General features: G+C 40.7%; 1 protein-coding gene across 1 annotated transcript in view; it reads right to left on the bottom strand.

Moving 5' to 3' along the window:
• The window catches only part of LOC307259390 (F-actin-uncapping protein LRRC16A-like), a gene marked incomplete at its 5' end in the record, with an annotated part of 62406 nt that overhangs the window by 15722 nt on the left and 20009 nt on the right, over nt 1-26675 (bottom strand). Inside the window, 19 exons of the mRNA XM_080039204.1 lie at nt 3329-3383; nt 3635-3734; nt 3899-3980; nt 4320-4331; nt 5644-5713; nt 6150-6254; nt 7021-7097; nt 7789-7866; nt 8579-8682; nt 10016-10102; nt 10553-10647; nt 11436-11524; nt 17250-17325; nt 17609-17682; nt 17866-17936; nt 18126-18223; nt 19111-19232; nt 20169-20228; nt 26036-26086. Of these exons, the coding sequence (XP_079895330.1) occupies nt 3329-3383; nt 3635-3734; nt 3899-3980; nt 4320-4331; nt 5644-5713; nt 6150-6254; nt 7021-7097; nt 7789-7866; nt 8579-8682; nt 10016-10102; nt 10553-10647; nt 11436-11524; nt 17250-17325; nt 17609-17682; nt 17866-17936; nt 18126-18223; nt 19111-19232; nt 20169-20228; nt 26036-26086 (1506 nt within the window). The remainder of the gene's footprint in view (nt 1-3328; nt 3384-3634; nt 3735-3898; nt 3981-4319; nt 4332-5643; nt 5714-6149; nt 6255-7020; nt 7098-7788; nt 7867-8578; nt 8683-10015; nt 10103-10552; nt 10648-11435; nt 11525-17249; nt 17326-17608; nt 17683-17865; nt 17937-18125; nt 18224-19110; nt 19233-20168; nt 20229-26035; nt 26087-26675) is intronic.

Below are 26675 nucleotides of genomic sequence, written 5' to 3'. Positions count from 1 at the left end.
AACTTGTTTTTCTCTCAAAATTTATCATCCTTGGTTTCCCTTAGTCTTCTTTTTATTTTCCTTCTACTCTGACCTACGGCACAAGAGAAAGTGTGAGCATGCAGTTGGTCGGGCGTGACAGTCCGAGCTCACAGCAACTTTGGCGCAATTACAAAAGTCTTTAGAGCTAAGCATAGCTGCTGGTTTCAGATACACTGGTCGTAAGCATTTTCCAAGTGGGCTGTCATCCTCTAACTTCATCCTTTTGCAGATCCAGCAGTACTTATAACTCCATGTTCCTGCAGAGGCTGGTGCCTCAAAAAGGGCAAAACTTCAATTACACATTTATCAGAGGATCAAGTCGACCGGCAGGAGACTTCTCCAAAATGTCAGAAGTATTATCATTGAAAAACTGCAGGGGGGCAGAATTTAAAATACGTCAGCAGCAGATCAAGTGGAATTCTTTGTGATGTTAGATTGACACAAAGGGTTTACAAATGTCCAACAGCGGCCGTCTGTTCATCAGAGTTGAGCTGCTCTATGATGCATGCCATTTACACAGCTGGAGACTCCTGGTCACAGTCTACACTGCAGACTCTACACTACACATGCTGAGGATAAACATAGATCAAAACTGATTGTGTTAGGAGGAAAAGAAGGGGCATGTTGATCCTTATTCTAGAGTTGCTAATTTTTTGGTCTAAATGATTTAATAAAATAAAAAAATTAATGATTAATTAACTTTTTTATATATAATTTACATTAATTGTAAATGTAATACATTCTGACACATCTTAAATTATTTATTTAAAAAAAATTACACTGTGATTACATGTTATTGCTTGTTTTATTTTTCACCATAAAGTAATTTGATATTCAATATACAGAATAATTCCACACAGTTTAGCCAAAATGGGCTTGGTCAATGTAAGATTATTCTACTACTGGGTAATTATTATTGATGCAGTAACATTTAAACTGCATTTTTACATTTTTCAATCACTTAGTACTTACAGTATATAGTTACCCTTTGAAATGTACTAATATCTGGCGAACATGCTAAATCTGAATATGATTCTGAGTAGGAGACTCTCGCCTCCATATGGATTAAGCAGAGAATGTAATGCTCTAACAGTACACAATATGCATACAAGAGCACCAGAAAAGCAAAAATCACACCCAGTGTGTCTGTAAGAAAAGGGGATGCAACAGAGTGACACATGGTGTGTGAGTTATGACACTAACAAGTATGTTCCTCCCTTATGAAGCTTTTGTCTTTGACGGAGTGTAACAAAGAGAGATAATGTTGGGAAGAAATGTACGTGTAGTTATGAGTGTGTGGAGGAATCACATCAACATGGTTATAAAGGCAGATAATTACTTTTTTATGTCTTGTCTGAAGATAAAGAGAGAATTATTTACTGCCTGCATGTGCTCCTGTGGGGCACAGAGCAGGCATTTAACATGCTAATTTAAATAGCTACACGTTTATGAACCAGTAGCTATGGTACCCTAGCTCTTCACCAGAGATGTGAAGCGAAAAACAATATCCCGATCACATTTTCTAACAGCTGAACCAGAAAGAAAAAATGTATATCTGGGCCAAAAACATCCTACGAACACTTAAACCAGTACACCAATACCATCTGTTTGTAGCAATAAATGCAGACGAAGGGAAGTCAACATGGGCAACAACTGTATGTGTATCTATGTCCCACATGGCTGAAATGATTTTAAGCAGCTACAGCAGCTTATATTCTCACTTTTTATTAATCACTAAAATTATGGATAATGGCTCTAGATATGCCCACACGTCCTGTTTAATAAAACCAAGGGAATGAGAAATTGTAACCCAAGACACGCAAAGAAAAATGACCAGAGACAAATTAATCAATTTCATGTACGTCCATAAAAGGATGATCCGTGTTTAATATTCTGATGAGACTCATTTATCCTGCAATCAGTGTGTGTGTCCAGCATTATAACATGGCAACTCACCATTACAGTCTGGAACATCTTGGCAGATGGGAATAATTTTTATTTTTATTATTGAGCACATACTAGTGAAATTACAGGCTGAGCAATGTAGGATATTTCTTCAAATTCCTGTTTAATTTCTCTCCAGAAATGTACGGTTGAATGTATCGGATGTTTTGTTTTGTGCTACGAAGTAACTTTTTTTTAAATTGAGTGAGTGAGTCTGTGCAGTGTGTTTATGAAGCTTTATACAGCAGCCAGTTTGCTTAACTAAGCATTTAAAAATAAATAAACCGATGGGAACAGTTTGGCTATATCCAGCGGTAATGTAACCAGCCTCTCAGCATCTCCTATGCTCAATGATCCTCTGTTTATCTTCTTTTTTTTTTAAATCAAAAGCGTAAAAATTACAAATTATTCCTTCCCTTAAGGTTTCCAGGCAACTAGCTTAGCCTCCACTGGGTCTAAAACAAATCCATGCACCACAGCTTCTTTAGTTGACAAACTATTTTTTTCTTTATTTCCTAACTATCCAGTATCCACACACACACCTACTGAGCATCCTTTGACCTAGCACCTTTAACTGCTTTCTATCACTTTGCAATAACCATCCATTAAGTTACTACCTCCTTTTTCATCTCTTTTTGTATCCCTCCTGCACATCCAGATAAGCACCTTATATGCATATGCTATCTCCTCAGGCAGATAACTACGCGTGCACCCCCCCTCCCCCCCAGGAACACACACCAAGCTCCACAAAACCAATCCAGCATGGAGGAGCTCAATACGACCATCAATCAAAGGGCAGGCACCGGGGGAAAATGTGTTCCAGCTCCAGTAATGGAGAGAGAGATAAAATGAGTGCGATGGATAGAGAGATAGGGAAGGAGAGGTGATGATAGCTAGAAGCTGGTTTAAATCTCTTTATTTCACCGGAGATTTTCTGAAGAACATTATTCTTAACCCCTGCATCTTGTAATACCTGAATAATTTCACCTGCAGACATGGGAGGAAGTGAGGGAAGAGGCTAAGCGATCAATTCTCACTAGAGATGGCGATCATCAGCAGGCAGCAGACAGCAGTGCCAGTCCGTAAGGTAATACAAAGGTATAGTGCTTGATCTAGAGGACCTATACCAGTGAAATAACTGTTTGACTACAGCTCTCATTACCACATGGTTTCAGTTGAAATGGATACATCGTTGATCATGGGGTAATAACATTCACACCACCATCTGATGGAGAGGTCAGAGGTCGGTTGTGAAGCAGCTGGAGGAGAGTCAGTGATTTGCTGTCCTCCCCGCCTGCCCCCCCCCCCCCTTCCCCCCTCCAACACAAAAAGCCAGACAGAGGAGGAAATTAAAAACACTCACCGACTCCTCTTCCTGAATCATATGGACCAGGCCGTCCAACACCGGAGCAAGGTTTCTAGCAAGAAAAAGACATGAAGAAGGACTGAAGAAAATACACAGAATTTAAAAGACAATTGCAATGGAGAAAATCTTGAACACTTGGTTTATCTCTGGACATCAGAGGCATAAGTGCAATGAAGCATGTGTAAAACCAAACCCATACCCATCCACAACAGACCAATTCCACAACCAAACCCAACCCAACCCAGGCAACCCTAAACTGTAGACGTCAGCTGTGCGACCCCTCCTCCCGTGCTGTATTCTTACTTGGACTTGATGTTGTTGAAGTTCTTGCCCAGAGACAGGTGTCTAATGGAACGGTTCTTGGCCAACCACACCAGCAGAGTGGACAGGTCCGAGTCCAGGCCTGGAGGTACAGAAATAGGTAAGAAAGCATAATAAGGTTGGATGGGATCTGAACTGATTTTGTAAGTTGTGTGCCAAGTGCCAAGGACTTACTTATCATGAGGTTATAGGGTTGAACAGTTTAGTAAATATATGGGACAATAAGCATGGAAGCTGCCATCTCACCATTGTCAGAGATGTCCAGGCTGGAGATGTTTGGGATCTCGGCGATACAGCCTTCAAGGATCTGAGATCCTCCTGACCGCAACTGGGAAAGACAGGACGCCAAACATTTTGAAAATCCAGCTCCACACACATAGGGTGCTGTGCTGTGCCATAAAGACAACTTATGATGGACACATGGAGGATATACTTTTGAAAAGCAACTTGCTCATTTAAATGACCAGCTTCCTAATAGAACATGGCTTAAACAACACAGATCATCCAGAACAACTAGTTTCATTTAAAGTGAAATGTTGACAGAATTAAGAAACCCAGGGAAGAATAGGAGCAGCAGAAAAAAAACAAAAGCATCTGCCAGAACAGACATGCAAATACAAATGAGGAGGGATGAGATGTTAAGTATTAAGAGCACATTGGTACTTACACAATGGCCAAGCTTACAGAAGCATTAGGGGGAGAGAACAGCATGTCAGAGCCATGCCAACAATTACCAGCAACAAAAAAACACAGATGCTTAAATGAATATTGTTCTATTCAAACCCACACACACGCGCCAATGAGACACACATCGGCACAAAAACCCAATCCACACAGAGTCATATCCTGCCTACTTTGCACACCGTCAGCCAGCCCACTCATGGCACAGTTTTGGGCTGCCTCCCTCCACCAAACGGTTCATTAAGACTTCAAAAACGTACGGAACGCCTCGTTTCCCCTCGCAGCTTCGGTTTCGGAAGATTTCTATGGCACTCTGGAATTGGATTTCCTGTGTAATTTGTATTCATGAGTTATCTTTAGCTATCCCATTGAATTTGCAGCAAACTGCCTTTTTCTGCAGGGGGAAGAGATGAAGGCGAGGTGTGTGTGTGTGTGTGTGTGTGTGTGTGTGTGTGTGTGTGTGTGTGTGTGTGTGTGTGTGAGTTTTGATGAAACAATTATAAACGGAAACTGAAGCCCTCGTACACCCCCACCCCCGTTCATCTCTCTCCCTCCACCCCAAGCTGCTGCCTGCCAAGTATTCCATTATACAGCCTCCTAATAGTGTCACTGCCATGTCAAATGGGTTTGGAGTGGATCCTAAAAAAGGCTGATTGCATTGGACCAGTGGTATCGCCAAACTCATAAAAACCACACCCACCAAACTTTAGCTGACAGGGGCACTTATACAAATACTAATAAAAGGAAGAATACAAGTAATAAATAAAAAAACTAAAGAAAACAATGCCCTCCTAAAAATCCACCGGTTGTAGCCTTTTGATAACTCAAGTTAGCTTTCACTGTATTTGGAGGCGTTTTGCTTTAACTGTGCTACCCCAATTTACCTGTGTCACCATCAGGGTAACTGTGGTGGGTTACAGTGCTGGGTTAGAGTTGTTACATTAAGACTTGACTTTGCAAGTGTTTTTATTGAGTAAATATTCACAAGATATAGTACAAAATATGAAACAGTTCCCAATAATTCTCCTCGTCTGACACGCCTGGCACACACCTACACTGAAATCACCACAATGCACAACTGGAAACGCTCCAATCTGAATTTTGAGTATGCATTTAGATGCTCCCCTTATCCCACGAGTCCCCCTCACATCCTTAATATGCATCCTGCATAACTATGAAAAGACAAAAAGTGCAGCTCTGAGGGAACGAAACTCACGAGCCGAGTAAAAAAAAACACAAAGTGTTAAAGATATTGTGACTTAAATAAAACCATTAACGAGAGGAAGTTATTGTGTCTCTGTGGCTCTTACCTCACAGCAGCTGAGGTCTAGGGACACGTCCTTCAGATTGATGTTACTGGCCAGGCCAAGCAGGAGAGCCCTAAAAAAGGAAAACATTATTACACACACTTTTAAGATATAGAATTAAAGACACATAGAGGTCAATCATTTTCAAGGTTTAAAGGGAAAGAAGAATCAGGTAACCATACAACTAAGTAGACAATTTGTCAAATCCAAGGTGTCCCAAGGTAGGTTATAAATTGTTCCTTTTTCTTAAAATTGTCTATATTTGTGAGCATTTATTATATGCCACTATCAACCTCCAAACTTAAAATGACACCCATTATACTTTTAGTAAAAAAGATTAAACTGTGGTAGTCTGATTAGTGCAGAAAGAGTTCCTCACTGTGATATATAGGCTGGCAGTAAAAGTTTATTTTGCTTTAAATGGGGACACTGGTAATAAAAGAAGATGATAAAAAACATGCATAGTCAGTCACAGAGAAAGATTAAGTGTGGATGAACGGTTCTCTCACTTGAGGGCCTCTGGCGGAAGCTTGGTTCCTGATACGTTGATGGAGCTGAGAGACATAGCACTGCTGAAGAAGTGCTTAAATGACGGAGGCACCTCTTTGCCTTTCCTAAAAAAGGGAGAACAGGAAATGAAACAATGCCAGAGAGATACATCAATCATGTAAAATGTTACCAACTTCTCAGATTTTTTAAAAGCTCTTTTGATCTAAGCACCGAACTGGGATTGACGTCAACGTTAAGCTTTTAGTACTCTTTGCATGTCCTAGAACCCTGTGATCCATTTAAAAAAATAATAATTCACAAAGGAGAGTTGCTCAAAGTCCCAGGTATAGCCCTAATCCACTAATCATCCCTTCCTTCTCCATCTCCTTCTCCCCTTCCCATCCTCTGCTCCTCTCCTCCCTTGATGAAGTGATCAACTCCCAAGAGACACACTGGAAAGAGAGATAATAATGGGAACAAAACTCCACCCACCACCACCCATCTGTTACACACTAAATCTGCCCACACACATGCACAAAGGGACCCTCAATTTAAACCGACCCAATTGTGGTTGCACATTTGCAAACTCAACTTACACTCCTGTACGTTATCTGTAAAGACACTTTTCCACCAGCAGGTGTCACACACAAACATGCAGACAGATTTATTTTTACTTTTTATGATTATTTAATTTTATCTTGTGCCTATTCAAGGCAAAAATACGTGTTAAAATACATAAATAATGCTTATTTTTAAACTTGATCAAACTTGACACTGATTGTGAGCAAACAAAGGTACTTTTTCTTGGTTAAAATAAAAATAAACAATTTTGCAGTTTAGAAATGAGCTAGCAGTTCAGGTAACAAACTGGTAGTGCAACCGGTTTCTTACCTATGAGGGAAGACACTCTTTGACACGTTAAGAACAGAGAGGTGCTGGATTGAGCCTCGCAGCAGAGCTGAGCACACCTGGAATAAAAACACAGAATATGTCAATTTAACATCAGAGCTGCGTAAACTGTGTCAATCATTTTTTTGTTTTTGAAACTATAATTGAGACAATGCTTGAGTTTTGAATCCAAAATGATGTTCTTCTTTGCACATCCCAATCCTAACTCTTATCCTACCCTTGGTGTCAATGTGTGTTACTTTCACAGACAGCGAAAGAGAGAAGAAAACGTTGTGTTTATGTTTGGAAGTGCGTGAAAGTAGCCAATCTATACGTGACGTGAGACAGGCAAAATATGATTTAAGAGCTAATCAATATCTTTCAGTGACAGACTGGCAGCTGGCTACATCTCAGACCGATCAATAAGCCGTATTTGGCTCTCGGACCCACATCAATACATCACATACTGTATTCAGAGCACTTGACAAGCAGCATGACGGCCACACAGATTGAGTGGGTGTATAAAATTGGATTACATTCCCTGCAACAAATATATCAACGGCCGGCGCTCCATGTTACATGACAGAAATAGGAGGTACAAGTCTAATGTCGCTATAGTCTATAGAAAGTAACTGTTTGATTTTGCAGGACCTGTTTTGTTAACAAGAATTGTGTATCCAATATGATTGTATGGTCCAATTACCTTTTGATTTACCTACTTGTTTTTTTTCTATGAGCAACAGGCAGGATGATGTCATATCAGTGACTCACCTGGTCCAATGAGCAGTCAGTGTTGGAGAGGTCAAGGGTTACCAGGCTGTTGGGTTGACCGAGGAAGTTGTAGAAATGCTAAAAGTAGGGCGAAACATTACACATTGTTATACAAAGGAGGAGATTAGGCACTTTTCAACATAGCGACCGATTTTCTGGAGGATATGTTTTTGCATGTGTTGTTAGGGTAATCTATCTAACCACATCCTGTAGTTATGTATATGTATATTATTGAATGAACTGTACATACATGAGAGAGTGGTATCCATCTTACCATCTAAATCTTGTCAAGAGAAGGAATGAGCATATTTTCCAAAATGTCAGATTCTTCCTTAAAAACAATCTTGTTTTTTCTGTCACTGCAGCACTTTGTTGTCCATTGTTGCACATGCTTTTTTGCCCGACTACAAATACAGTTCATGGTAGTAATGGGGGACTGTGATTGTGTCTTTTTAACTAAATTATGACGTAACCCCCACAGTAAAGTCCCCCAAACATATCTGTATCTGTGCTCTGAACAGATGTCAAATGTACCAAGTGGATGCACTCCTTCAGTCACATGCTTACTGATTTCTAACGACCTGGAAAGGAACACAACTGATGCACCGAACAGTTACAATCAGTGAAGTGAGATTGACACTAGCTCTACGACGGCTTTGAAACCGTGTGTTTGTGTGTGTGTGTGTGTGTGTGTGTGTGTGTGTGTGTGTGTGTGTGTGTGTGTGTGTGTGTGTGTGAAAGAGTGTGTGTGTGTGTGAAAGAGTGTGTGTGTGTGTGTGGGAGTGTGTACCTGCATGTCGTCTCCTCGGAGGACATTCCCTGAGAGGTCCAGATGGACTAGGCTGCTGGGAATGGACGGATTGGCACTCAGTGACTGGCAAAGGCTGTTCACCCCTAAGACACACACACACACACACACACACGCAGTGTCAGCATTGTCACAACCCTCATATATCCACTTGATGTTTTGACAGCATATTGAAGGAGGAAATGAGCAATGGGAGAAGACAGGACAGAATCAGAATGTAGAGTGAATGCATGGAAAGTGAAAAGTGTATGCCTTCTCAGGGTTGTGTGAATGTAATGCTACACTTGTGTCGGTCATGCAAAATTGAAGGGTGAAGCACTCTTTTTTTATTAATGTCATAAGAAAATATATAAAAATTGTGCGTGTATGGTGCCTTTGCATGCATTTCTATTACTGTGTGTGCGTGACATTGACAAACTGTGTGCAACCACTGACCCGTGTCAAAACTATCACATGGCTGAACTAGCACTTTCATAAAGACCTGACTCTGTCTTTCAGTAAACCCAAGCTGTGCCTGTCAAGTGACTGATTTTACAGAGCTAGACGGAGAAGATGGAGGCGTAAAGGAGGCTTAAATAGGAAAAAACAAAGAAACAAAGAGAAATAACAGGGATGATGTGACTTATGAATTCCAAGCTTCAAACAAAATCAATGCTGAAACAGCTTGACTTTTGCTCAAAGCGTCAGGTCTTTTGGGGCTTTGAAATGGATTGGGTCTGTAGCTAGACAACAAGCAGGGCACAGTTTAAGCAGCGCAGCCCTCTCCCTCACCCTACATTGTGAAATATGATAGCTCTTTATTGATTGCCTGAGAGCAGAGCATGTGTACAGTGGGTCCCAAAAGACTGCTCCTTCATGCCGGAGAGCGTTGACTCTTGTTCGTGGACCAAGAAGACATTTTACCAGCAAGTGATTGACACCAGGGGGCCACATTCATTCAAGAAATTTAAAGTTTCTGCACAGTTGGCCCCTTCATTGCATTTCATTAAAGGCTATTACTGCAGAAGGTTTTCAAACCATCAAGCCAAGAGGTAAAGGCTCTATACAGGCTCAAGGAAAAGTGGTGCGGTGAGCAGTATTTATGCAAATTATAACAACATGTTGGGGAGAGATTATCTTTGCACACTCACACATTGCACATACGTCTTTTGCATTCTCTCCCTCACAGTGTTAACAGTAAAATAATTAAGTGTCATTAGCATCCCAGCGGTAGAGGAGATCAGATAAGTGGAAGATGTCCGTTGCATCTGATCATAGGTGAATTAAAACTATAGCTAATCGCTAACCAACACATTATTTATGATTTTTTTACTTTAAATCATATCAACCATGCTCCATTTCAAAATAGCAAAGGTTATTGTCCATCATTCACTTGTTTTAGGAAATGTATAACAAAAGAAAAGAGGAAACAGTACATACCTTTGGGTGAGAGTGAGGTCTTGGAGAAGTTTAAATGCTTGAGCCCCATTCGGAGTTTGGCAAACTGGCCACCGAGGGAGGAGATGCCTGCAGCAAGAGAGATGGGGGAGCAGAAATGGTCAATGATAAGAGAACATTTAACACATAATTGTCATACATTTTACATGGAAACAAAAAAGTCACAAGATTGGTAAGCCTCAGAAATCTTTGTATTTTTTCGGTGGAATGTATCTTGGATAGGTCTGAAGATAGATGTATTAAAATATTAAACTTGTGTCACTCCCCATAACATTAAAATACTCTACAACCCTGACAGGCAGCGATATACAGTATGTAGTATACAATAAATGACTGTTGAACACTTTTAGAGTTGGAAAGCGGAATCTCTCTGCTACATGATAATTTAATGTTCAATGAATTCCATATTTCACTTTGGTGGGAGAGATACCTTTCACGGCCGACTGAGAACAGTTGAAGAGTGTAACAGAGCAGAGATGAGCACATTAGGGCTGGATTAGAATAGATTTATATTTATACCTCTGTCCTCCAGTGGGTTGTTGGCAAGATTGATGGTGGTGAGTCCTGAGCTGGTGTTATGGGCCAGGGCAGAGGCTAGCTTCTGGGCAAAATCACTGTAGAGGGTGAAAGTAGGGTTATCCATTATGTGTGCTATGACCAATGGACTATACGTGTGCTACCTTTCAAAAAGCTTTGGCCACTTCAATATGCTTTTCTTGCCATGAAGAGTGAAAAGACCTTTTTTATTCACAGAAGACATTTTGACATGTCACAGTAGGTAAAGCACAGTTGTAAAAGAATAACATAATAAAATCAAATTATAATTTATGTTATTAGTAAAAAACTGTGTTCAACCTGCTATGACACTTCACAGTGTCTGCTGTCACAAAGACTTTCCCTTTATTAATGTAGCAAAAAAGGATTTTCTCCCTTTTATTGTAAAGGAAGCAATCCAGTGTGGTCTGCAGTCACATTAAACTGTTTGATTTTGCTCTGATACTCAATTAATTTATTCAATTAATATCATAATCAGTGAAAGGGTATCAAATCCCACTAATTCCAAAGGTCTGCCACATGCTTTGTTTGACATTGTGTTTTAAAGTAGCCTACTGTGATTTATCATTTTCATAAAGAAAGCGGACTTCTGATGATATTTTGACCGAATATATAAAAAAATATTAAAATTGGTAATAGTGCAAGGTAGCCTCTGTATCATTAAATTCCACACCCCAAGTTTTAAACACAGAGCAGGGTCTAGTTCAAGCTGAGATTACTCAAGTGATTGCACTTGAATCCTTTTCTAACACTACAGATACATTATATACCCCTTTTCCCGTGCTCAGTAGCGCATGTTATTACATGTTCATTGACCTTGCCCTTTTAGTTATTTCCATATTCTCACGTTTTGAGTCCTGCGTTGTCCAGAACCAACTCCTCCAATCGACTGGAGCGAGACACTACCCGAAGAATCTGCTCGCACACATCTGCAGACTGAAGACACGGACACAACACATGTAAATAAAAATATTTGCTACACATGATCTTGCATGTAGCATTTCTCAAACATGAATAAAGACAATACCTTCTGTAAATATATTAGTGTTAGTGCAGTATTAAATAATAGAGTGAGTTGATGAAAGGTGAGAAAGAGATATTTTATGTTATGAGTCTCACACACTCAAAGCAGCACAAGGGGCTCTTAGCTCGCTGATCTGTTAATCAAATTCACAACAAATGCAAAACAATATACTGAAATGAACTGAACCGGCTCCGAGGCCTGTAACGCACTTTTATCTAGAACAGCCAAGCTTGGAGTGAAACATTCAAGGTCATAGTAGTAACACAGACATTTACTTTTGGGATTCATGTTTCCCGCAAGGGCTCTTGCGCATAATGCGGTGAAACCAACTCCTCATTCATGCTAATTAACGCTGCACTGCAGAACATTAAAAAAAAGGAAAAAAATAAAGAAAACACCAAGCAAACAAGCAAATGTTGTCTCTTTCGCTTAAAGACCATTTGTGCGTGACAAGGAACATCTGGGGAGAGCAGACTTTAGACACTTTAGAAGAGAGTTGAGGGAGCAAAAGCACTCATATTTAGGTGAAATTAAAAATTCAACAGTTGGACTTCCATGCCCTACCTAGATGTTCACTGACCCAGTTCACTGTGTGCTGCGTCACACTCCAACATGTACTCACGCACATGCGCACACACATCCTGTTAACCCTTACTACATTAATTCCAATTTTTCTACACCAATTATCTGCACTGAATCATAACAACATTATTTCCCATCATACAAATACAACTTTACTAAACAACTGTTTTATTGTTATTCTTGGTTATTGACATTCCTGTTTTTCTCAGCCAACAGCCACAACTGTGGCCAAAACACTGGTGGCATTGTCCCGCACCATTATCTACAGTGAGTGGGAGAGAGAGACAGGGGGAGGAAAAGGGAGAGAAGGATGATAGAGAGAGAAAGACACAACGGGAGATAGAAGAAAGGGGACTGTTGTTAACGTGTTTACTCTGTGAAACTCTGGGTATTACAGATGAGGAATAAGAATGATGGAGGGCAGCGAGAGGTGACACATAATACAGAAAGGAGGAGATGCGAGGGTAGTGAGGGATGAAATGGAGAAAGAGAGGGGAGAAAGGAGCGGGTCCGAGCGTAGCGAAGAGTGAGACAGGGCGAGCACACAAAAGGGAGTCTGTATTTTCCGCAAGAGTCACAATTAATCTGTTGGGGACAGCGCAGCGACACTGTACCATTTAACGCTCATTAAATAAGAGCCTTGTCATGCTGTGATATTCTGACCCTATGTCCTGCTGAAGTATCACACACACACACACAAACACACACACACACACACACACACACCGTTATCATGGGGTAATCAGAAGGAAGGTACACTTATCACTGCTGTCCCCTCCTCTTCTTCTCCTGCTTTCTAATGTTCAGCTCAGCATCTTGATTAGACCACAAGACAAACAGCCTGATTGAACTGAGGATGAGCAGCATAATCCCTCGCTTTGATAGCCGGCTTTGTGTGTGTGTGTGTGTGTGTGTGTGTGTGTGTGTGTGTGTGTGTGTGTGTGTGTGTGTGTGTGTGTGTGTGTGTGTGTGTGTGTGTGTGTGTGTGTGTGTGTGTGTGTGTGTGTGTGTGTGTGTGTGTGTGTGTGTGTGTGTGTGTGTGTGTGTGTGTGTGTGTGTGTGTGTCTTTGTTTGTTAGTGTGCAAGTTGTACTATCCAGTCCACTACACTGAGATTCTTTATCTGTTTGGCTGTCATTTAAGCCTGCAGCTTTAGCACTTCACTTCCCGTCTCCCCCTCACTCACTGTTTGTTTTTCGTTTCGCTTTATGATCCAAAGTAATTTTTGTAATACATATTCATATTCACAATTGCACAAATACAATAGTTCAGACTCAAGGGCATTGATGCCCTTGAGTTGAACCTTTGCATGTCAATAGATTTTGGCAGGAAAGTCAGCTGACCTGGTGCTCAAACTAGTTTCCCGTGCTGGAAATGTCTAGTTCCACTGGCTTCCATTCTTTTAATCTGGTCTGTCTTTCCTGAAACCTTCTGACTCATTTCCTAATTCATTTGATCTGGCATGGCTCCCACACACTCTCTGTCCACTGACCTCTCCACTGGCCTTCAAGCTTCAGTCTCGCTGCTCTGTTTTGCCACAATCACTTTCTCTGTTGGGCACTCCGTCCACCTCTTATTCTTTTTCTAACATGTTATCATTTCCATTGGCACGGGATCAAAAACTATTCAATAATCACGCGCCAGAGCACATCCTTGCACCGCACTCTCTTCGTTATCACTGGATAAACATACACCCAGAGAAGGGAAAGGGGGAAAAATACTAAAGTTTCCTTATAAACACCCAGTAGATTAAACATAACCACTGTCTAAAACACAAGAAGTGGTATCTATGGCTAAACCCCCCGCCCCCTCTCGAATCAAAGAACAGAAATGAAATAGACTATAAAACATTGCTTAAACCTGACCAACCCAAAAGCCTTGGGGGTCCATTATAATACCCAGTAATCTGGGATGGAAGGGACACACGTTAGACACAAGGTGCCCATGTGCCCGTGTGAGCATTTGAGCATAACCATGCACATGGCAGGGTGAGGGAGAGGATTTTAAAACTCAATACAAAAGGAATAGTCTGTGACGGAGGCGTGAGATAATTGGTCGGACTGAGGAAGCTGCGTCTGATAATTGATGAGACTGAGCGAAGCCTTGAGACGGAGAGTTAGTAATGGAGTGCTGCAGGGGTCCAACAGCCCGAGACATTGAGCCCCCTTTGTCTGGTTAGGATTAACAGTCTTATCACACGAGAACAGTGGACTGATCCTCAGTCAACAGACAGGAGAGAAAGATGGAGGAAACACAGAGGGGAAAATGATGTGCATGGAGAAACAAACAGCAACACACATAGTTAGGCAATGGTAGAGTCAGGGACACGTAATGTTGTGGACCAGACAGATAGAAGATATGTGTTGAACTTGTTGATAGTACAATCGTATAGGAGAATAAAGAAAAAAACAGGGAGGATGGCAAGCACAAACTACTTAAATTCTGGAGCCCCCTCAAATAATGTGAGCAGCCTTTTCACCAACTTGTAACACGTTTCATCATCCAACCGAGGTTCCCAAAAACTCGACCAGCGTTACAACAACTGTGGCCTTTTAGATGTTGACCTTTAACTGCAGACCATTTATTAACTGCCACGACACATTCAAACTTCTGCTTTTCATCAGATTTGGTAGTGTAGTAGGCCTATCGTATGCCAAGTGATATGATACAATACGATATTTATCAGCCCCTTAAGTACATTTGTCTTGGACTCAAGCCGCTGCACACATAATTAAATGCCCTAACAGTTACAAAAAAAAACATATAAACAAACAATACAGCACCAACTTTACAAAGTTGTGCTGCAGTAGCCCTCTCATTCAACTATCAAAACAACATATAGCCATGCTATGCTAGCAGTCCAGGCACAAAACTTAATTTAATAACTTAATAAAAAAACAGCAAAACTAATGACATTCTTATCAGCCTAAACTGTAGACCTATGTTGTGTTTAGTTCTAATGAGAAAATGTTAGCATGCTAATACGCTAAACTCGGGTGACAAACCAGGTGAGCACTGAGCAAAAGCCTAGGCCAGTGGTGTCAAACATACGGCCCGCGGGCCGGATCCGGCCCGCGAGATGATTTAATCCGGCCCGCGACTTGTAGAGCACACATTTATGAGCATTTCAAAAAAAAAAGTAAGTCTCTAGCCCATTCCTGTGAGGAGATATGAATTTTTAAAGAAATAACCAAAATGCTCACTCCAGCCGCTAGGGGGCAGCCAAAATTTTAAAAAGCACATTTTAGCAACGTGGGAAATGGTAAATGGCAATCTTGCTTCACCGCTATTAATGTTTCCTCCAGTGCTTTATGGCAAAGTAAAAACCAAAAAAAAATATATATATATATATTTTTAGTGCTGAACAATTAATGTACTAGCAAGCGCGATGTGTCCGCGGCTCTGCACACGCGAAACGAGCAGGAGCATACTAGTGTAGGCCTACAAGATTTATTTCCTAATTTTCCATGCTGCTTTATTTTTATGTTTTAAATTGGGACAAACGAATTCCAAAACAACAAATAACTTCTGTATTTAAAAATAAATCAAAACAGTAGAAGTTGCCCTTTTATTTAATTGTATTTTGTACTGTCTGCATGTTTGCACAAAATGTGTCCCTGTACATATAGTAAACAAAATTGGACAACTGTAAGGTCAGTGCCTGTTGTATTTGTGTATTCAAATAAACAGTTGTTTATTTCATTAGTGCGTATATTGGCATCTTTGAGCAAAATACCCCCAAAATTTTTGCTGCGGCGCTTCGCGCCGCACCTCCTATTCCCATGGCCAGCAGCAACCTTTACTAAGACATTTCCTGGGGGGTACAGAGATCCCTTGTGATCCATGATAATGTAGGTTACAAATGTAGGCTGAGTGATAAAGCATATTACTGAAAAACAAAGCTAGAGATTTGGAGTTGACATATGTACGTTATGTTGCCATTATTTTACTGGTCCGGCCCACTTGAGATCAGAGAGGCTGTATGTGGCCCTCGAACCAAAATGAGTTTGACACCCCTGGCCTAGGCAGTAGGCAAAGCTACTTTCTAAACACAAGCATGCTAGCATTGTCATTGGGAGCTTGTAAGCGTGCTGACATTAGCATTCAGCTCAATGCCCTGCTGTGTCTAAAGTCCATGCTCACAACACCGCTAGCATATCTCTAAGAGTCTTTGTCTTGTTAGCACAATAATTCTCCATTTGGCCAAAACCAGATGGTGTCTGTGATCGGCTGTCACTGGAGATAGCCTACTGTATGACAGATGGACTGACTGTGAGTGTCACAGTCAACAACCTACTTTTTAAAATTGCATGGGAAAATAAAACCATGAACAATTTTTGCAATTAAAAAAGCAGAAACCCCTAGACCACTTCAGTAGTAGTAAAGTGAGGAAGTCAGAAGCAGGACCTTCACGAAAAGGAGAGGAATAGAGAACAAGCTGAGGAAGGCCGACACGGAGAGATAGTAATTGTCCACACTATCAGTGCTGAAATGGGATTGAATCTGCAACTCTATATTTCACAAAAAAAAAGAATTACACCGCATGACTTGTAGTAGGCCTACCTGAACTAATACTCTTAACTGATCATCTCATCGTCAATTATTCTAGTGTAACTGGAAAGAGCTTGAGACCAGAAAATGGCCCACACCAACTCCTTTTTTGGATGCTATTTTTTGCAAAGCGTAACACCATTAGTGTAAGGTGTTTACAGGTCGTTCATCACTGTTCATGGTCCTTAATGGCTAGCTAGAAACAAACCATCAAATAATAATTGTTTTTTTGAGTTTCCAAAACTGAACGGACATGACTAATGCCGGGTGGCGCCCAGCTCAGTTGGTAGGGCGTCCCCACCCGGGCCAAGGTCCCGCAGCGAACCCGGGTTCAAATCCTTCCCGGGTCAGTTATTTGCATGTCCTCTCCTCTTTGCCCCATTTCAACACTGTCTCCCCAATCTGTCTAATAAAGCAAAAATCCCCAAAAAATTATCTTAAAAAAAGGCATGACTAATGCCAATATGAGAGGAAGATTTTGAGTATAGGTCAAATGGGTACTTACTAGTTTGTAGTCCTTGGTGGAGAGCTTGTTGAACCACTGGTTAAACTCCAGGACAGCTATTATAGCCACCAGATCCCTGAGGAAGAGCAGACAGGGAAGGAAAAACAGGTCATAGCTGCAGCTATATATTTTAGGCTGCTGTATCAGCACCACCCAAGTTAGTGGTTGAGCAAATTTAACATTGAAATAATAAATCATGTTACAACTTCAACACCTCTCTTATCTTTTGAGTTATCTCTTATCCCAGTAAATGTTTTCAGACACAAGGCCACATCTGTGTGCAACATTTTCCACCTTATGTTTCTGCGCTATGGTTGTGTTTTTTTTTATCTCTGTTAACTTTCAGACTGCAGACTCACCTGTTCTCGAGATGGCTAAAGTCCTGCAGGTTGAGTTCTCTGGTATCCTGTGTCAAATAAATTGTGTCCACATCCTGGAAAGGAAACAAAATAAATACATAAACAACAACTCTGCTATCTACATCTGCTAGCCCTTGATGAGTCTCATAAAAACAGGCAATTGCACAGAGAATGAGTCATTCTTTTTTGGACAAGAGCGAGAAAAGCCTGAAGAAAAGATGTTGAGAATCACACAAAGTAATGTAAATAATACTGACCCACTGCACCTCTTCTCTGTGGGGAAGCCCCAACCAGTCACAAACACACCTGTAAATCTGCGAAAACCCACCTAGGCAGAGAGATAAAAAGTGAACACGACCAACAAAATAAGACTGTGTCCGTCTATCTTACTAAAGAGTGGAATGCAGGTATGAATTACTAACAAACTAATGTATTCAAAATATTACTTTAATTGACCTGACATTTAAATGTCTTGAATGAGGCACACAGTAATTATTGTAGGGTCACAGTTTCTTACCACAGGGTCCGGGTTCAGCAGGCTTGTTGTTCTCCCACAGTGTCTGCAGAGACGTCAGCCGGTCAGGAGGCTCCATGCACAGCTTCTTCATCACTTTACTGAGAAGAAAAAAACAAAATTCAGTCATCCCGTTTCTACATTTACCAAATAGTGTAATTAAGCTTAACAACCACCTCCAGTCTACTTTCTTACTGCTTTTACTTGTCAAATTGAAGGTTTTCAAGCAGGAAGTTGCTGAGCTCCTTAATTTAACTAAGCAACACAGTTCAAAACCAAAACCAGCACAGTATGAGATGGACTGAAGCACTACAATACTAAATCAACCTCTCTGTCTGTCTGTCTGTCTGTCTGTCTGTCTGTCTGTCAGGTCAAAGACTGTGCGCTGTTTATAAAATGAGATTATAAACGTTTATGGTTTTACATCTGCAATCATTTCTGCATTTATATTCATGCTTCCTGTTCTCAACCCAACATATTAAATGAGAAAGTGATCAGGTCAACAGTAGCATTCTTTTGCACCAAGTTAAACTCTGGAAGTCTTTATTTCTTAAGAAAATAATTCAGTTAATACAGACAGAGTAAAATATTAGGGTCAGCATCTCTCCAGTTATATCTAAGACTCGGCTTGACAGATGTATCCCCATAAGAAAGTTTTACCTTTAAAGACTGTTTGATAGATTTTACTTAAAATCATATGTCCTATCTGTAATGGAATACAATTTAGTTTCTTATCAAAATGTAGGGTGAAGTGATTCCAGTATCTTTTAGAGCTTTACTAATTTGTTGATGATTATCAAGATAATATTGTAAATCACAATTACTTTGACAATTATAACATGGCATTGTCAAGTCACTCCAGGCCTAAATTATCATTATTATTATTAGACATCATTATCAGGGTTGATTCCATTATGTCAACATGACACATGTTATGCACAAACATATCGTCACACAGTATCACACACACGCATACAGAGGAACTCACCTCGGTGGTAGACCGGGACATATCCTCTGCAGACAGTTTCCTATGTGTGCGACCACATCGTTGACCTCCTCCGTAGAGAGCAGCTTCAGAGAGAATGAGCCACGCTCGTACTCTATGGACAGCTAAAGGCAAACCTCAACCATTAGTGATCCACACTGCCATGCATGGTTTCACCTCAACCAGTGTAACGCTAATATAAATAAACAAATTATTTATTTAATCCATTCCTTCCACTGAGTCAATCTGTTCCTGATAAATAAAATCTGCTGCATAAGAACAACGTATTGGCAGTGAAAGGATACACCATGAATGCATTATATGTCCATATAGCTCAGTTTTCTAGGTTCCTTTCCATTTCTTATTACACTATTTATCCATCCACTGAATCCGCCCATCTGTGATTTAATTGAAAATAAGAAACAAATCCATCTATATCAACCGACGACATGTACATGAAAGTAAAGATAAATGACATTTACCAAGACTGGCTAATCATTTTACCGCAATTATGCAAATGCTGACGTACAGTGATACACGCTTCCTCTATAGGCCAACATTTACATAATCCTAACTGATACTTATTAAACATGGGAGACCATCAGCAAGGAGATTTAAGAGGACTGACATCTCTTGAGATGAGTGGGACAGAGGTTTTTCGCTGCAGGAACAGTGTGGTTAGTGACGGATTATCATAATTTGTAGGTAGATCCAGCTGACTGACGAACAGCCAGCAATACTTGTTAAGCGTCCTGGTTTTGTTCATGGCTGTTCTGTCATTGTAAATAATAAGCTGGCAGTTACCACAAAGCAAATGTCACTGCTTCACTGACAGCAAAATGAAATTTCAAATGAGAAAAGAAAGTGCAGGTGTGTCAATCCTGAACAGAGACTTTGGATGGAGGGAGGCTGGCCATTACCCCATGTTTAGCCCTAATGCTAAACTAAGCTCATCAAGTCCTGGCTTTAGCTCCATACTTCCAACTTTTAGCATGCCTTAAGCATTTTATGCTATCCGAGTGTGCTTGACACAGTGTTAATGTTGTTACTAGCTTCTGTACCTGTGTAGGCTTGTTACAAGCAATCCCCTGGATCTCCAGATAATTAAAGCAGTGTTCCACCTAAATGAAAAGACGACAGAAATCACCATTAAAATACTGGCAGTGTAATACATAGACATGGCCTCGAACATTCCTGAAGGACAGAGGAGGGAGAATTAAAGGGATATAGAGAATTATCTGAACAACTGTTTATTGCGGAACATAAACTATGTTACCACACTCTGAGTAGGCCTATATGAATAAATGTGTATCCAGTACAGACTGTGGGAGAAATGTAAACATATGTCTGTTCCATAATTAATAGGTAGGGAGCCGGGACGCAGTCATTTTTTTTCTTTCTCAGATCCTGTGCAGACTACGTCATCACTCATCCACAAATGCACATGCTATTTCAAAGCAGATGTACAGTCACTTAGCTGTTGAACCAAATCAGCTCTTTTATCCTACTAATCCCCCAATGTAATCTCTACCAACTGAATTAATCTAAAAAGGCAACCCCTCTAGGATGTACTGTTCATTTTTTGCTCATCGGCAAGGCTGCCTTTGTTCTAAATTGGCTCTAGTTACACATGTAGGAGACAAAAGACCTCTTGAGCATTTAATTTTACCTTTTCAGTGTTTACAATTTGCTTCCTAAATAGTATGAATTGAGAAATAGTCGATTTCAGCTTTGACAGAAAAATGGTAAACATATCTAAAAAAAGGCTGCCTTCTCATTCCTCCTTGCACATACAAAATACAGGCTTTTCAAAACATGTCAGGCCAAAGACAACCAGAGAAGACCTGCATTCCAATGTAATTCTGTTTCAAAAGAGCATTTCAGGACAAAGAAGCCTTTCCATACCTAAAAAGGACAAGTATCCGTTTGTGTGAGAGAGGAGGGGGGGGGGGACCTGCGAATACAAATGCCTACTATTTTATACGAAGCACGTAGTTTCTCCATCTCTCTTTCCTCTTCGCTCTCAAACGCAAACACATTGGCTACGATGCCCGAGGGCAGGCCAGGAAGCGAGGCCAGACTATTCCAGGTGGGTTCTGTGTTCCTGAGGCTTGGCTCAGAGATGAGAGGAGAAAGGGGATAAGTAGACTGTCTGTCTGCTGTCTGACTACAGTATGCAGCGGGTTTGTGTGTTTACTTCAGCAAGGCCTGCGGTTACTCACTCATGTTCAGTCGACAAGCTAGAAATAACTCAACAATAACAATTTCTCTACTTCTGATTCAATCTAAACACACTCACACATCCTCATTTCCTTTAAATCATGTAACTCTGTGGACTAGCCTGATTATTATTCAAAAGGACTATGAGGTTAGAAGCAAAAAAAGCCCAGTTAATCGTCCCTCGGATAAAGCAAGAAAAAGACACAATTAGCTGTTAGCAAGGCAATTGCAGAACAAACTAAGATGTTGTTTTAATGCGAGACAACCTAGACATTTTTAACAGAAAGGAAAAGTTGACCACCACCTTGCAATGAAAACTAAGGGTTGGAGTACCCTCAAGAATGAAAACTGGCTAAATGTTCCCATGTTTTGAAATATGTAAGAGTTAATTATACAGTACATTTCATTGCATTCCAATTGGTGCTATAGAGTTGTTTCTTTTTTGTTCAATGTGGAACAATATAATTGCATAACAATTTGTCCTTTAGTAGAGAATAGGCCTATTGGGCTGATAATTATAATACAGTTTAGTAGTACCTTTGTCTTACTAATTGGTACATGGTCATGGTCTAATCACACACTCCCCCAGGTATGATGGGAAACTCAATGTGCAAACCCCTAGGTCTGACAGACAGACTGGTAGAGAACAAGTTCATGTGTTAGGCTTCATCATTCTACAGTTGGCTTTAGGGCCTACGTGTATTGCAACTATTTGAGGTATATTCCCATGTGCAGTATAGACTGTCCAAACATAGCCTGAATGAGGTAAATCAGTTAATTTCATGCAGCCAGCCAGTGAATTGAGGGCTGACCAATAATGTGTGAGGAATATGAGCCCTAGCCAATGGCAAGACGTCATGCTGGGAGGTGTGGGGAGGAGCCAAATGCCTGAGTAATTGCATCGTTCATTCATTCGTTCACTGTCCGTCTGTCACTTTAACCACTCTTCTCCTCTTTTTCTTTGACTTAGCCTGCAGGGATTGGTTTTAATTGTGAACACTGTAATGGGGTTACAGCAAGATACAATAGTAAATTTAGGGTTTGGGATGATGTGCGTCTGTTAGTGAGACAGTTAAGATCGTAAGACAGACACTTGATCACATCACGTCATGTCTGGGTTTCCTAGTTATGAAAGGTATGCACAGTGTAATCTTCTCTAACATAAACTCTTATACAGTCTGACCTAAAGCAGGGACTAAAGAGGGAATAAAGAATGAGTTTACACTGTATGTGGATAGAACCAATGCACTACAGAAAAAAAAGAGTAGAAGGGAAAAGCAATGAATCAAAGTGTGTTTGTGAGTGTGAGTGTGTGTGTGTGTGTGTGTGTGTGTTTGTGTGTGTGAGAGAGATAAGCTGAAATACTGTAAGGCCCTGCAGCTTCTCAAGAAGAGCCAAACCATCAACCTGAGAGACACACACAAAAAAAAAACACTTTCAGCTACAACCGAACATATTAAATTGAGGGTTTACTACTACTGCAAAATACTGTTACTTTAATACTAAGGCCTTGAGCTCCCCCTCTGAAAAGCATTACTGACAAAATCCCCACCTACTAAGCTACTGATTGTTCTATTGTGTGTTGCAGATGCATCTGTGGGATTCTACACTGCAATGCATGTACCATCTGATCGATCAAACAATACATTCAGATGACCAGAAGCATTATTAAACTCCCACCAGCACCGTTTTTATGAATGTAAACAGATTTGAGCAGTAAACTAGAAAAACGGATACAGAGGATGGAAAGAGTCAATAGCTCATATGCTGGATCAGTGAGCAAAGGCAAATCTTGATTTGCAGTTGACATGTCTACACTGTAATATTGATTTAACGTTCAAAAAAATCAATGCAAGGAGAAATACTGTAAGTGTCAGCTCTTTTTAGACATGTTGGTGAGCGTCACAGTATGTATTCAGCAAGAAACCACCAGCATGCACTACTGCTCAACAAAGAGATCCTCAAGATATATAGAGAGTTTCAATAAAGTAAGCAGAAGGCATATTATTATTATTTTTTAAAGATTGAGAGATCTATTGACTTAATACTATTCCATTAATGGATAAAGGAAGCAACAATGATTGTAATAACCAACTCATCACCTAAAACAAAAACATTTAAATGATATGCTAGTTCCAGCCTCTCATATGTGATGTTATCATTGTAAATTAAAATCTATAGGTTTTAGGATATTTGGATCATGCATGGAACAAGCCATTTGAAATAAAAAATGTTGGCTCTGGGGATTTGTGGTGGGCATTCTCCACTATTTTCTGACACTGAAGTGACTGAACAGGCAAACTGATAATGTGTGAGAGATTTTTAAGTCGCAGCTAGCTCCTTGGAAGACCATACCACAAAGATGTTTAAGGTTTCAAGACAATGCAGGTTGTCGCTGCTGACCTTTGGTACAGTGAAGAGTGGGGCAGCCCCAAGACGGATAGATAGAGGGGAAAGTGGTGGTAGAGACAGGGATGAAGAGAGAAGGAGGTAATCTGGATTGCTGAAAAAGGGAAAGAGGATGAGAAAGCTGTGAACGAATGGCTTAAAAGGAAAGAGGGAGAGGAGAGCAAAGGTGATCTGTGGCTGTTATCTAGGAGAAGGGGATAGAGGTATTCTGCAACAGACAGAAACAGACGGACAGACAGATCCACTTCATGACTCATCAACTCATGTCTAAAATAATAGATGCCTTGCTCCCACAAAATCAAATTCCCAAAATGAACCCTCAGAAAATGACTCTGACATGAGCAACTTTCAAAAAACAGGGATGAAAACAGAGAGGAGCAAAGAGAGTTAAGAAAACAAGGATTAGAAAAGGACAGAGTAGAGACACACAGGACACAGTAGAGGGGAGGAGGGCTTTCGAGGGAGGTTTAGTTCTTCATAAAGCAGGTGCCTAATCCCCCCAGGTCGGATGAGAGCACACAGATGGAAAACAGACCCAGAGCCAGCTAAATAAACAGATCCGGAACCTGCGGCTCGAAAACACTGGAAAACATATGACATCATTTGAGACAGGGGTCAGCTCTTAAATATTTTTTAAGGGCTCTTCTACCCCCAGTAAGCCAATAAATCAGTTTTCAAGTCAATGATCAATCCCCTAAACTGTCCCTGGAGGCATCGTATTGACTGAAAAGCATACAGCTACTTTAAAGGAAACTGTTTACCTCATATCATGTACCACATCCAGGAAATACTCATGTTATCTCCCGACTTGGAGTGAATACTGTGAAGTGCTACTCTTTCCTACTAGGCAGATGGTGGAACTGAATAGTTACCACAGATTTAAGTCAAATAAACCTGCATGGTATTAGTGCAAGGTGGTAGCCCAGTGTGGAACCGCAGACCAGATTCGACACAAAAAGTTGCTGCTATAAAGTTGCATCTGCAGATGATGATAATGCGATATGATTGAAAGCTCCAGCACAACTACTAAATGGGCCTTGAGGTGAGATTGTTTTGTCAACAGCTGTTTTCAAGGACAAGAATGAACTTAGTTCTGAAACTAAACCTCTAAATCCTCAGATTCCCCCCCCCCCCATGGCAACTCGGAAATATCTGTATGCAATATAAACAGAAGCTCTAATCAAGCTACGAAATGGTAAATGGGGTGAGACTGTTTTATTAACTGCAGTTTGAAAGTACAAAGATTTACTTTGAAAATGTTAATGCAGAGTGAGTTGTGCACCAACCACACTGGGATTTATATTGGACTTGAGGTTAATTCTCTGTGCAGTATATCTTCATTCAATCTTTATTTATACTCGTGAGATCATCTTCTTCATACAAGAAGAGACAGTTATTCTTGTAGAACTGGTGCTGCTGGACGTTTTAGTGAACATCTGCATTGTATTAACTGCACTGCTGCTTTTATGAGGTCGTGGTGACAATGATACTGGTAAAGATGATGACAGATGTTTTATTGCTGGTGATGGTGCTAACTGTTACCATCTGACTGCACCGCATTATGGCATCGCTGTTCCATGTTAAGAAGGGAAAAAACAGGTATGTCAACCAGCTGTATAGTTGTAACATCGCACGCACACACACACACACACACACACACACACACACACACACACACACACACACACACACACACACACACACACACACACACACACACACACACACACACACACACACACACACACACACACACACACACACACACACACACACACACACACACACACACACACACACACACACACACACACACACACACACACACACACACACACACACACACACACACACACACACACACACACACACACACACACACACACACACACACACACACACACAACCTTAATTGGCTCTTTATATCTTAATACAGACATTCCCACAAACAGGAGAGCAGAGGTGCTACTTTGGGGGAAATGTCTAGGAGAGGGTCCAAAAATGTATGGTGCTTGTACTCAGTGACACCTTGTAGCAGCTAAACAATAGGATCTTACATGTTTTTCATGTTTTCAGTGTGACATTCAAAAAATGTTGAGAAAAATCTAATGTGGTGTCTTTCAAAGATTGTGTTCCCCAAACTGTTCGGAAGTATTGCCTGAACATGTCAATTGTGATGGAATCAGACAGCTGACCTCAAAGCAAATTATCTCACAACATTTTCTATCCAAAACCCAATTAAAGTGTTTTTTTATTGTAGTTCCTGGAAAATAATCTTGAATTCCAGTGATTTGCTTACCTTGGCGGGAATGCGTGCCGTCAAGAGGTAGGCTCTGTGAGTCGCCAGGACCTGAGAGAGAACACAGAGAATAATGAGTGAGCAGCTGTAAATAAAATACAGTCTGAACAACCAGTCCAGGGAAATTACAAAGAACACCAAGTGCTCGCCTGTTGACTCATCAAGATCAAAAGACTCGTGACCAGGGCCGACGGACTGGGTAGACAAGGTATACAGTCGTGGGGGGGCCCAAGGCAGAGGGGGGCCAATAACATTTTTTTTTTTTTTTTTTTTTTTTTAAACAAGCTAAATGTGTGGCCCCGATCTTTGAAGGCCCTGAACAATGCCATTCCAAAAAAAGAAATAATTGACTGGCTCGTGATAGGCCCCTGACCCTTGCAAGGAGATCAGGGGCCTGCGCATGACTAAGCCATGTATGCGGGAGAGTAAGCAGGAGCAAGCCAACATTGAATTGAACTGGTGGCGAAAATAAACGCAGCGATGTTTCTATGGGGATATTTAGCTGTACAGAAATAAGTGCTGGCAAAGCTAGGACAGTTTAAGACTCCACATCACTGTGGCAACACAACCTATCTATCAGCTCAGACAGCGCAAAGAAAAGTCTGATGAATACATGAGAGTGATGGCCCCTGCAAGTTTC

This window comes from Ammodytes marinus (genome assembly GCF_949987685.1).
Source record: "Ammodytes marinus genome assembly, chromosome: 13".
Classification (NCBI taxonomy): Eukaryota; Metazoa; Chordata; class Actinopteri; order Uranoscopiformes; family Ammodytidae; genus Ammodytes; species Ammodytes marinus.
Note: the sequence above shows the minus strand (reverse complement) of the source record. Positions and strands in the feature narration are given on the sequence as shown.